The sequence below is a fragment of the Erpetoichthys calabaricus genome, chromosome 8 (assembly GCF_900747795.2).
Source record: "Erpetoichthys calabaricus chromosome 8, fErpCal1.3, whole genome shotgun sequence".
Lineage (NCBI taxonomy): Eukaryota > Metazoa > Chordata > Cladistia > Polypteriformes > Polypteridae > Erpetoichthys > Erpetoichthys calabaricus.
In genome coordinates, this window is record NC_041401.2 from 150,133,050 (window position 1) to 150,146,229 (window position 13,180).

Genomic DNA, 13,180 nt, shown 5'->3' on the forward strand with positions numbered 1-13,180 from the left:
GCAGTCACTGGGGTACACCAGGAATGAACTTGAGAACCGCTGAATTATTTGACAGCAGCATGACTGTGCTGCTATAAAATAATAACTGTAACTGGTAGCTAATGGCAAATGCCTTACTTAGCACTTCCTTTTCATAATAATATATAATTAATATTATATTAATATTTGATAGAACAATATATAGGCTTTATTAAGCAGTGCTTTCTTAAACTACTTGTCTGTTTCAATAAGCTTGTGGACCTACCTTAAATAAACAAACTGCAGTGCAATCAATAGATTGAGTATATAAGCAAGAGCCCAAAATTGGGCTGTTCTCTTTCCTTGCTTATCTTCATTCTCTCATTTGAGCCCCTGGCAGTAGCTCTTCGCAACTCAAGACATTATCTGCCCCATAATGATCAAAGACATACCACAAAAAGTTTCCATGTATGCTGATAATATTCTGCAGTACCTTGGTCCTCTGCTGTTCTTCCCCAGGTCATCTTACTGTTTGACACTTATGAAACCCTGTCTGGCCATAAGATTAACAGGTCTAAATCTGTATTTTTCACACTGAACTCTTCATGTCATCACTCTCTACATTTCCCAAATACATTTATTGGACGGAGTCTTTCTGATATCACAGTCCATGAGCTTACAACCGTCAAATTTCAACATGTTCTGAAGAGGGTCAGAGGCTCCATTTCGGCCTGGTCCCACCTCCCTCTCTCATTCCCATCCAGACCAGCAATTATTAAAATAAATTTGCCACCTGGAATTAACTTTATTAGCTATATGCTCCATGCTATGCTTTCTCTTTTTGCCAATCCTAAATACTGGCAATCTATAAAGTCTTTTTGTCTTCATTCATTTGGAATCACAACAATCCACCTGTTATATACTCCACTCTGATTTGTGACAGGTGTAGATGCAGGTGTCTTTGAATTATACCACCCTGCCTTTACTCTTAGAACAATCTGGAGTTGGGTATGCCCTCCCCAGCATTCCCCTTTTTGCTTTCTCATAGAGACAAAATATAAGCCTATCTTTACCATTGCTCAACTCCATTTTCATTTCTTTCTAATAAATTAAAGTCCCTTTCTTCAATTGTTGGCCATGTTGTATCTTTTACACTTCAGATATGGAAACAGGTTGAAAAATTGATGAGCTCACTGACAAGTTGGCACACCCACACTCCTTTATTCCACAATTATGTCCTGAATACCGGGACCATCCAATTTTTTCTTCCCTGAGGGTGTCAGTCTGGTATCTCTGCACTGGGAGATAAATTTAATGAGTCAGAACTTGAAACATTTCTCTCTCTACAAAACAGGCATTCAATCTCTTCCAATGCCTACCTTTTCTATTTGCACCTTAGGACTGTGCTCAGGATATGTGGAATTTCTCTCTCTTCTCCTCTTTCAATTCCTGTGTGTTTGTTTGCTTCAAACTTTCTCTTAAGTTCAAACCTGTGTCTTGTCTCTACTCCATCCTCCACAAACCTTCCCTCAAAACTCTCACTATCAAATTTGTTAATGAAAATTAGCCCATCCTCTGCTTTGTGCTGTCAAACTATTTTTCTAAATACTACTCATTTTTCTAAAACTCCTAATCCCCAGCACACACACCATTTAAATATATACTTCAGCTATACCCTACCCCCAGAGATCTCATGGGACTGGAACTAGATCCCTGGTGTCATCTTTTCACCCTTAAATTCCCTGGCACCTTCCTCCACATGTCTTGGGAATGTCCTCTGGCTGCTGCTCTCTAGCACTATGTGGCCAGATCTCTCTCCATGACTCTATCTTTCCCCATTCCTCTGTCCACTTAGGTTCTCTTCCTTCTGGACCTTTCTTCTCTTACCTCACTTTCTTGTTCTCTTTCCTAGCGGAGGCCTTTAATGACTGCTGCCATTACATCTAAGTTTCTTTTAGCTTCTCACTTGGAATCTCCTGGTTAATCCTATCCTGCAATCTGGAAGTCTTTGTGTTATAATCTTTCCCTTCTTGAGCCTCCTGCATTTTAGATCAACAACTCGTTCAGCTCTACCATCCAAAACAGGCTTCATGATGATCACTTAGTCAAGAGTTGGTTGGAGTTGGTCCATAAAGCAATTTCACCTTTCTACCTTTCTCATTTTGTTTATTTTCACTCCTCACTTTGTTGTACGAAATACAGTGTGGCACTGATTTAACTGCAGACTTTACTTTTTTCCTAATGATTACAAGGCACATTCATTTCCACATCTACTCTCATAATTTTAAACAGACTGCTCACAGACAAAGTCATGCAGACATAGGGGAGAACAAACAGGTCAGGATCCATCTATGTATATTTATTTTCAGCATCAATAAGCCATATTTTCTAAAGCCTTTCTGAACCTGTTGAAAACTTTTAAATTTCTGAATTTTGACAGACACGCCCACATTAAGCAACCTTTAGAAGTTCCTTAGCAATCTGTTTACACCATTTTAGTTCATTTTGGCTTTGTAATATTTTTTTGGGATCTTTGAGGACATTGGATAAATACTGGATAAACATTGGATATTTGCAGGAATACATGATGCCTCAACATCTAGTACAAACATGTACAGTGACTCATAGCTGCTTTTTGTCACAGGAAGAAAAGTAAGGAAAGGGTAACAAAGAGCTCTTTGGTATACTGTAGTCTTACCTGTTTCATCTCTTCAAAGGTTATGGGGTAATAAGAGTGAACAGGCCCTTGTGGACATAGGTCATCTAACAGTTCAGTAATGCAAGAAACCTAAGGTGCAAAAAATGGGGAAATTAGTTTTACAAACTACTATTTTTTAAACCACTAAGTTGCTTCAGTAATGTCAAGAATGCAATGAGACATTTAAGATGATAAAAGGACAGTTGTGTGAAAACAGAGATGAGATAAGTGAGTTCTAACAGTGGTGGCAGCAGTGAGCAAACTAAAAAAGGTTTATGATTTTCAACTTTTAAAATACTGAAGTGCTCTTGCGAAGTGACCACAGCATTATCTAGCATAGGAGTTGTTTATTAAGAAAAGGCATAGTATGGTTCAGGAAATAAGGAAATTAATTAATTTCAAAATATACAATCCGCCAGACTTGAAACTGTATCAGAACTGGACCAAGGAGCAATGGAAGAAGGGGCCTGGTCTGATGAAACACTAGACAGGTCATGTGGATGGCTGGGTGCGTGTGCGTTGTTTACCTGAGGAAGAGATGGCAGCAGGAGGCACTATGCGAACAAGGAAAGCTGGCAGAGGCAATGTGATGCTCTGGACAATGTTCTGCTGGGAAACCTTGGGTCCTAGAGCTCATGTGGATGTTACTTTGACAAGTACCATCTACCTAAAGATTGTATTACTAAGAACCTCAGCCATCCTGCACAGTACTTTTTCACTCCCTCCTTCTGGTAAAAGGTGCAAGACCATTGGCACTCTTGCACCAGTAGATTCAGAGATTCTATCCATAGGTTGTAAGATAAATGAACAGCCAGTCATAGTAAATTGTCTACACTGTAATTGTTACAGTCTAGATATGCTTTTGTACTGCTTTGTGCATCTTTAATTGGTACTGGTTACTATTCTGAGGTGACATGTAAGTAAGGATTTTATTTTACTATAAGCACATGGCAATAAACTTTACCCTAAATTAAATTTGACAGGTGTACAGTTAAGGCATGTAGTTGAACAAGAGTGCATAACAGAAAAAATGTTTGAAATTACAAAGAAAAAGGTTAAACAGTAACAGTTGTTATTTTATACAACAACATAAGCCGCTACACTACACTCATTAAGTTTTCTAATACACATTGGATGGGCCAAGCACAATGGGACTAAGTCTATACTTTTGTACTAACATGTTAAAATTAACTATAAATAATACACCAGGTTATACATTTATAACTCTTGTGGATTCTTGGATCAGTGCTGTGCTTCATTAATTTGTACGCAGAGGACAAAACATGATATTTCAAAAAGTAAAAAATATGCTTATGATGTTTATTATTATTATAATAATTATTATTATTATTAACTGTTCTAAGTTAGGTTAACTTATATAAATGGTCACATGAGCCAAACATTTGATTGCTCTTTATGTGGCACTTTCATTTTGACTACTAGTAGACAACTTTTGCCTACAGGTGCTGTAAAATTTATTTCAAGCCATTTGTCTGATTTGAGATAGATCTCTGCTATCAAATAAACTTCCCATTCATTCAGGTAAATTGCCTCTTTTGCTTTGCAACCTCACATTTTCCCGGCCATGTAGGTTATAATTTTGTTTTCACACCTTTTATATACAATAGATGTCTGTTCATTTACAAAATTTGCACAACTTCACTGTAGCTCACTTGTTTGGGCTAAGTCTTAATTGTTTCTTAAACAACTGGTAATAAACAATGATGTATAAAAATGTAATGTAACATTTACACCTACAACGTGTTTCAAAAAAAATAATAAAAGGTAAACAGTGGAAGACTGAGGAGTGCCTGTCAACACAGATCATTTTATTGATTTTTCACAAGAAAGTAAAATACACACCAGTAGTAATTTCTGATGTAGCCAGTTATTGTAGTAAAATATAATTAACTACCAAACTACTATAATACAATAGAACTAACCTTTTTCAAGGAGACGTACCCGTAAGCATACTTTTGAGTTGGGGGAGGCATTGGTCCTGCTGGTACTGAAAAGAACTGAAGAAAGATAATGAGATATAAGATATGAAACTGATTAAAATTGTTTGTCCTTTCAAACGCTGGTTTTAGTACTGCTTTAAAAAGATAACAATATACTCTTACTTTAGCATATTGATTTAAGATTATCTACTATAATCATACATAAACTAACCCAGAAAAGACATTTTTAAAAGGAGACAAACACTAACCTTTTTTACCATGCTGAACACAATTCCAAGGCTCTTTTGGCACAGTTCTTACACACTATGGAAGTGTCCAACTAGCAAATGGTTGCCAGGAGTAGTAAGGACACACCTCACACACACAAAATGGTGGTTTGATCAGGATCACCAGGACACAACATGCTATGGCATTATTAGTAACGGAAGATTTACTTCAGTTTATTACAATTAAATAAATGTGTTCAAACTTTAAATGCTTTTCTTTTTTGTTTGTCAAAATTTGGGACTAATACATTTGGACAAATTAAATGCTACCCCTAATATATAAACACTTTTGTTCCCTGTCAGGTTCAAAACTGTTATTTTAAATTTACACCAATGTCTGTAGCAAGGTTTGATATTTTGCAATGATCTTGGTCATAGGGGAGACCTAAATATTATGGAAATGATGTCTCAGGATTTGAAAAGAGCTGTTCATACTGGAAACCTCTTAAATGATACTCAGGTAAACATTTGTGCCATAGAGGAATATTCTTCTACAATGAAGTTAAAGTGAATTCACACATTGATAAACAATGATATGTAACATATGGTTAAAGTTACTGCAGCCAAATGTACTCTAAACAATTACTGAATTTAAGCTACACATGAAATGGATGACTATAAAATAAGTATACAGTAGGCATTATCAGAATATGATTTCATTTATTGGGCGGCACGGTGGCGCAGTGGGTAGCGCTGCTGCCTCGCAGTTGGGAGACCTGGGGACCTGGGTTCACTTCCCGGGTCCTCCCTGCGTGGAGTTTGCATGTTCTCCCCGTGTCTGCGTGGGTTTCCTCCGGGCGCTCCGGTTTCCTCCCACAGTCCAAAGACATGCAGGTTAGGTGGATTGGAGATTCTAAATTGGCCCTAGTGTGTGCTTGGTGTGTGGGTGTGTTTGTGTGTGTCCTGCGGTGGGATGGCACCCTGCCCAGGATTGGTTCCCTGCCTTGTGCCCTGTGTTGGCTGGGATTAACTCCAGCAGGCCCCCGTGACCCTGTGTTCGGATTCAGCGGGTTGGAAAATGGATGGATGGATGGATTTCATTTATTATTTTTGGTTTTCCTCATCTAGTATCGGGATTTGCATGAAGAATTAATTATATTCAATTCTGAAAATATGGAAGAATTAAAGGGAGTAAATAAACACTTTTTTCTGCTAACTGCATTGTATTTTATTAAAATTATGGAAATCAGTCTGCACCACAGTACACAGTATAGTACTCACAGAAGGATAGAGAAGCCAGCTGGTCTACATTAAAAGCTTTTGATTTATGTGGTCTTATTAATTGCAAGACCCAGAATTTTGTTTTTCTGTTCGTCACTGCCACTTTAATTTAATAATCAGTTTGTGGGTATATATTATTACAGTGAAGAAACCTAACTTCTAGGAAAAAACAATGGATACATGGATATTTCTATGTAAATATTGCACTGAGCTTTCAAAGTGCATTTTTGCATATTGTATTGTGCTTACTGAATGTCACTTTTACTAATATTGTGTGTACAGCACTCTGAGCTTGTAAATGTGAAATGATCAGTATGAAAATTAATTAGATTGAATGGTGTATCCTTTAGAAATTAAGCATATGATACATTTTATTCAGAGACTAATTGTTGAGTTTTTACTTGTGGTCACCTTCTGGCATTCTTTTTTAATACTGCTTTCCATATCTTCTAATTAAGTAGTAATCTTTGTTTTCACATTTACTTAGTATACAAGAACGGAGTGTGTATCATTTTATTTTCATAAAACACACAAGACATTAAGACAAGATTTAATAAACAGAATGTTACAGTATGTCTCGTCTTAGTATTGTTGTGGGATCTAAAAAAGTTCAGACTTCATTTATAAGTTACAGTAGATAGTATAAATAGTAGTGGGAAAGTGCTGGTAAAATTAAAAAAAACAAAACAATTACATATACAGGACCAAAGAATGGCTACATTGAACTGCATCCTGTGTGCTACATAATATTATGCTATATTAAAGATGTCAGCACCTCAAAAATAATTGCTAAATGACATTTAGATTTAGTTTGTGGGAGCTCATCAATTCTAAAATTAAAGGCGTTTGCACTTCATGTCTTAAACACAAAATCTGATTTAGCCTTTCTTTTCAACCAATAAACAACCAGTCATCGTCCAACCCGCTATATCCTAAAACAGGGCCCCGGGGGTCTACTGGAGCCAATCCCAGCCAGCACAGGGCGCAAGGCACAAACAAATCCCGGGCAAGGCACCAGCCCACCACAGGGCACACACACGCACACACACCAAGAACACACTAGGGGCAATTTAGAATCGCCAATGCACCTAACCTGCATGTGTTTAGACTGTGGGAGGAAACCGGAGTACCCGGAGGAAACCCACGCAGACACAGGGAGAACATGCAAACTCCACGCAGGGTGGACCCGGGAAGCAAACCCGGGTCTCCTTACTGCGAGGCAGCAGCCAATAAAGCCAATTACTTACATATAATTTCACAGTCTTTGTCAGAACTAGTATGCTTCACTGCAATGGGCAGCCAAAGTAATATAGGCAGAGCCAATTACATGTGAACCTATGTAAAATAATTATAAAACAAGGAGCAACTAGGCCACAGCCTGGGAAAAATCTTTGAGGGGGCATCTGAAATTCTTTGTGGGTGGTGATGATATTTCTTTTGAAATGGAGACAAAGTGACAATGAATATCCATCCATCCATTTTCCAACCCGCTGAATCCGAACACAGGGTCACGGGGGTCTGCTGGAGCCAATCCCAGCCAACACAGGGCACAAGGCAGGAACCAATCCCGGGCAGGGTGCCAACCCAGTAACAATGAATACTTGCTACTAAATTTTGGTATTGTAAAATCTATCAAATTTATACTTAACTAATTGATTTTTAAATATCCATTTAATAACCTCTCCAAAAAAGTAATATTGTTGTATACAGTATTTGTCCTACTCCACAAAGAGGAGATATATGTGCTATACGCATAAGATTTACTTCTGTAATTAGGTGCTTGATTTATCTGCTAAAAATACAATACAAACTTAATAAAAAAAAAAATTCCAGAAATGTCCCACATCTGATCCTCAAACATTGAAAAATTACAGCAAAAGATTGTTTGAAAAGGCTATGAAGACCTCTGTTTTTCTACATTTTCAAAACCAAGGAGAGCTGTGTATAGAATGGCTGGATGAGCGCTTACACTGTGCTGATGTGTCACGTTTGGTGTAAATTAGCAGTTGGTGTAGTTATATGACAGCATGCACTTGTTTTTATGGCTAATGCTAAGCAGGGAAAAGTGTTAAAAAAATCTTATCCAAAACTTCCTTTGCTTCCTGGTGTTTGGAATAGTGGGTCCGTGGCTAAACAGCAAGTGGTCCATTTTGAAATAATTCATTAGCTGGCTCAATCTCCATAGATGTTCATGCTTGCACAGCCATGGGAGGTAGGTGGACTGATTAAGATGGAGCGCACCAGCCAGTCATATATTAGGGAGCCGGAATGGCAGAAGGGAAAGCAAAGAAAATGAAAGGAAAGAAAGAATGGAGGTTAGATGAGATGAAAGAGAAGGCAGGAATGCAGAAGAGTCAGCACGAGGGAGAGAGAGAGAGACCGGAGAAGGCAGGCAGCCAAGAGGAGGGCCCTTGGGAGAGCATTTGGCCAACACTCAGGGCTGAAGAGAATCACTCCTACTGAGCGTTTTGGTGGAGTGTGGGGTAATACGTGGCTTGCTTACATGTAAGTCCAGTAGGGTAGCAGGACTCGGATGGGGAGCCCTGTTGGCGCTGCGGATGGCCACAGGGACCGGAGCCTTGGTAAGATGAGGTTCGGATGGAGCGCCACACTGGGAGCCAAAGAGCAGTAGGGAACCAAACCTGAAGAAGGATGGCTATGTCTGTCGGAGGGCGTCCCTTCATTCTGCAAGGTCCGATCGGAATAAGAGGAGGAGATGCCAGGGTTCAAGTGATGAACCAGGGACGTAATTTTAAAGGATATGCTCTTGCTTTTGGATTTTAACCTTGCTTTTATGGAATATTTATCTGACTGAGTGTTAACCTCCACGGTTCCCTTTTTATGGATTACTTATTTATTTATGGAAGACTGTTGAGCACTGCATTGTTGAACACTGTATTTTTGAATAGCTTTAATAAAGTACTTTGTCACTTTTTACACCTACCCCTTGTCTGCAATGTATGTGTCCCTCTGCCTGGCTCATCTCAGTTATGTTACCAACGGTGACGGGTTTAAGAGGCTCCCAAAATGAACAGTGGGAGCATGGAGTCAACCTGCACTGTCACATAGTGGCGCTGGGCCTGTGGAGCAAGGCCAGTGGTAGAAAGCCTTCATAAAAGTTCACTTTAGAATTAAGGTTTGATTATGATTCAATCACCATTAATGTTCTTCATAAAGTGCTACTACTGCCTCTTCATCTGCCCAGTAAATACAAGTTAAACAAGACATATTATAACATAGCACTCCAAAAACTGATGAATCCAATTCATGGTGGCAGGCAGACCACAGACACCAACTTATCTCAGGCCACACATACACACACTTTCTCCTTTAAGTCAATTTATAATTGCAAATCAGTCTAACATTGGGAAAGTGGCAGAAAAAGTAGCGTACTCAGAAAAAGAAAAAAAAAAAAGATGCAGGGAACTTGAACCCAGGACACTAGAACTACAGCACCACCACACTGCGTGTCTTATCTCTTTGGCACTTTCCTCATGGAGGAGGGTTTGTTTGCTTAATGTCGTTGAAAACTGAAGACTTGGAGAAGCAAGGAATGAGGCCACAATATGTTGGAGCACATATTATTCAGAAAGTTGGTCAAATCTGTCCAGCCTACAGAACTCAAAGAATCATGGATTGATGGAATATAGTATGTGTGTTTGACAGATTGACCTAGGAATCTGCTGCAGCTTGTCTACCTGTGAAAGTGGAAGCAGTAAGTAGACCTGCCACTTTATATTTCTAGGTACTGAGATTTCAATGCCCTTCCAGGCCATGAAAGTAACAGTCCAACTCTTGTGTAAAGATTTTGTGTCTTGTACTTCTTTAGCAGTTTTAACAAAATCCAAAAACTCTAGCATAGCAGAAATGAAAAATCACTTCTTTAGTAATATGCCTCCGTGCATTCTGAAATGGTCTGGTGGTACATCCAGAATTTGATCCTGGATTTGGTTTATACTTATGCTACCAGAATTTATCATGTAGACTTGTATTTGAACAAATGATTTAAAAACATCTATTAAATAATAAAACACTACAGTTTTGTGTGTTCAGTCACTCAGAGCAACCTGATTGGTCAGTTTGGCTTTGGTGTGATTGGTCAATTTGGATTTGGCGACTTGATTTGAGACACACTAGGAGTTGAAACAGCACGTGAGGCATGCGGAGAGTCACCTTCAAAGACGGCAGGTATAAAAGCATAAAGAATGTGAGAATGTCGTGCAGAAAACAATGACAAAGTCCAAAAGGCAGGCTTTACAGGAACGTGCTTGAGAGAGTGAGCACTGGTGAAGCAATGTTCACACATTCACAAAGTAGGTGAAAATGCATTTAGGGTAAGTGATAGCAAACATTTTTAAATTATATTATTACCTGTCTTTGGCAGAAAGTGTGGCTAGTGAAAGAATAAAATGAATATCAAGAGTACCAAACATTCAGATTAAAATGTTTTTTCCTAATATAAATATTACAGACTTGATCCAGATTTACAGATTTAACAAATCTGAAAAATTATGACATCCACTGTTAATTGTTTTAATACTAACATTTCTAAGAAAAAAACCCTTCTCGTGCACATTAACAGTGAGCACAGTTTTATATAGCAGTAAACTGCACTAGTTATTCTATTTATTAGCGTCAAATTTCAAAGTTACATATTAAATACTGAAAGTTCATCATTAATCACTCTCAAATACAAAAAGTACTTGTTTATTCAGGTAAGTGCTGTGAAATAAACTGCAGTCTTAGAATATACCACATCTATGCAACACATAGGACATGAACCCTGGAATCTTAAATTGTAAAGCAGCAGCACTAAACTTTAAACAAAAAGCATATTAAGGGTTAATCAGTTAATGTAACCCTTTATTCTTGTAGTAATGTCTAAGCAGATGATATAGGAAACATTTAATAGTTAAACAACATCCATCCATCCATCCATTTTCCAACCCGCTGAATCCGAACACAGGGTCACGGGGGTCTGCTGGAGCCAATCCCAGCCAACACAGGGCACAAGGCAGGAACCACTCCCGGGCAGGGTGCCAACCCACCGCAGGACACACACAAACACACACACCAAGCATACACTAGGGCCAATTTAGAATCGCCAATAGTTAAACAATATGTTTTCTTAAATACAATGTTTAGTTTTTTTATTTTGCAGCACTGATAATTTCATGATATATTGATGAGAATTTTGGAACTTAGATAATTTTAAACAGAATTATGTTTAAATTTCTACTGTCCTGATGATGAGGCATGCCCAAAGGAGGGATTACATAGCCTTTCTTTCCTTGTTTGTATAGACATGCTGAGCAGGCTGAAACGTTGAACTGACGTTACTGGAAATGCTTAACACTAGAATCCCTGAAGCCTACGAAAAAAAACTTGGAATCCCGGGCCACCTTATGAACTGCTGACTCATAATCAACAGGTTGTGGGTTTGATTCCGGGCGCTTCCCTGAATTACCGTTTTGAGTAGTGAGCTGCTCTTATTGTTACTATTATACAATAAAAACATACATTTGATTTGAGTCTGTAACAGCCAGTGTAAATTTATGGTACTTGTAAAGGTTAGCATTTTTTTATACAGTTTTTTTCTCTTAGTCATGTTCATGGTCCCCCCCAGTCTGACAATGCTGCTTTCAAATAAAGACATGCTATAACAGAGGTGAACTCAGATGAGGATGGTGGTTTTACATCGGAGAAAGAGAACAGAAGCCCTCCCCGCAAGAAATGTCCACTCACACATAAGAACAACGCAGCTGCATCATACGTAAAGGCGAAAGATGGCACCGTTTAGATGCAGCAAGAGGTCAGGCGTCATCCTGCAGTGAATCTGACACACGCATGTCCTTCAACGAAACAGATGGGTAAACTGAGCTCGCCAAGGTATCTTGCAATGTTCTGTTTGTGATGGTCTTTATATGAAAAACATTTATATGTTACTTATATAAAAGCCACATTGAATGTTATTTACCTGTATACATTTACTTATCTACCTTCAGCGTAAAGTCACAAGTAGACTGCAGAGATTCCTGTGTTTGATCGACACGAGCATACTGACAAAGAGCTGGGAGAACTTTTTGTCTGAGTTGAGCTGAGCCGGTGTGGGGATGGGATAGCAGGCTGCTTGTGCTGATCAAAACATTTACAAAACAAAAGACGTTAATGGTGAGGTGCGAAGGAATTTAAGGTGGCCTGGGATTACGAGTCTTTTCGTAGGCTTCAGGGATTCTAATGTTAATTTGGTTAAGGTTTAACAATTGAACTCTTTAAGTATTCTTGTTTGATTTGGTTATGGTTTAACAACTGATCGATTTTTTTTATTTGAGAAAATACAATGTGATGTGAAATCCATTCAAATAATATTTTTAACTCACATATTTATGTTATTAATACATGTGTGTTTTTAACATTTTATTTAGATTAAGGATAACAAGGAGGTAGGACTCAGCGGTCACAGGATGGGTATAATTGATACAAGATATACAGTAAGCCAGACAATATCCTAGTCAGACTGGTCTTCTTTTCTATCTGCCTGTGCTGTAACTAAGAAGTAAACTACCAGGATAGATTTTGAAGATTCAGGACTGGCTGAAGCCCCAACTGCCTAGTAGCCATTCAATGAATGACAATTCCCCAGTCCAGTAAGCAGAAATGCAAACATATAGGTGAAACATATAATACTATAGTTTAGAGTAGCATTTCTCAACCTTTAAGTATTTGCAACCCAAGTTTTCATAACAGTTTTAATCGTGCCCCCCTAAGGATTTTTTGAAATCCTAATAAAATTTATTCCTATATTTTTTGCTGCCGATACACTGCTACAAGTTTAAAATTTCCCTATGAATAGCAAAATTATGCCACATATGGCAACATTTGCGCTCCCTTTTTTGTTACTGGGGGGGTGCGCCCCACAGTTTGAGAACCGCTGGTTTAGAGTATATGTTCTCACCTAGCTAAGAACCTAAGTTTTAGGGTACACATACAATGCAAAACATTTTCCACAATATTACGTCATAATAATAAACCTTTCATTGCAGGTGTTTCTTCTGATTTTTGGTATATGATTTTAA

At 38.3% G+C, this 13,180-nt stretch overlaps 1 protein-coding gene across 1 annotated transcript in view; it reads right to left on the reverse strand.

Moving 5' to 3' along the window:
• The window catches only part of glb1l (galactosidase, beta 1-like), a 230,377-nt gene that overhangs the window by 61,205 nt on the left and 155,992 nt on the right, over positions 1-13,180 (reverse strand). Inside the window, exons 11-12 of the mRNA XM_028807592.2 lie at positions 4,600-4,674; positions 2,657-2,746 (exon numbers count right to left, since the gene is read on the reverse strand). Of these exons, the coding sequence (XP_028663425.1) occupies positions 2,657-2,746; positions 4,600-4,674 (165 nt within the window). The remainder of the gene's footprint in view (positions 1-2,656; positions 2,747-4,599; positions 4,675-13,180) is intronic.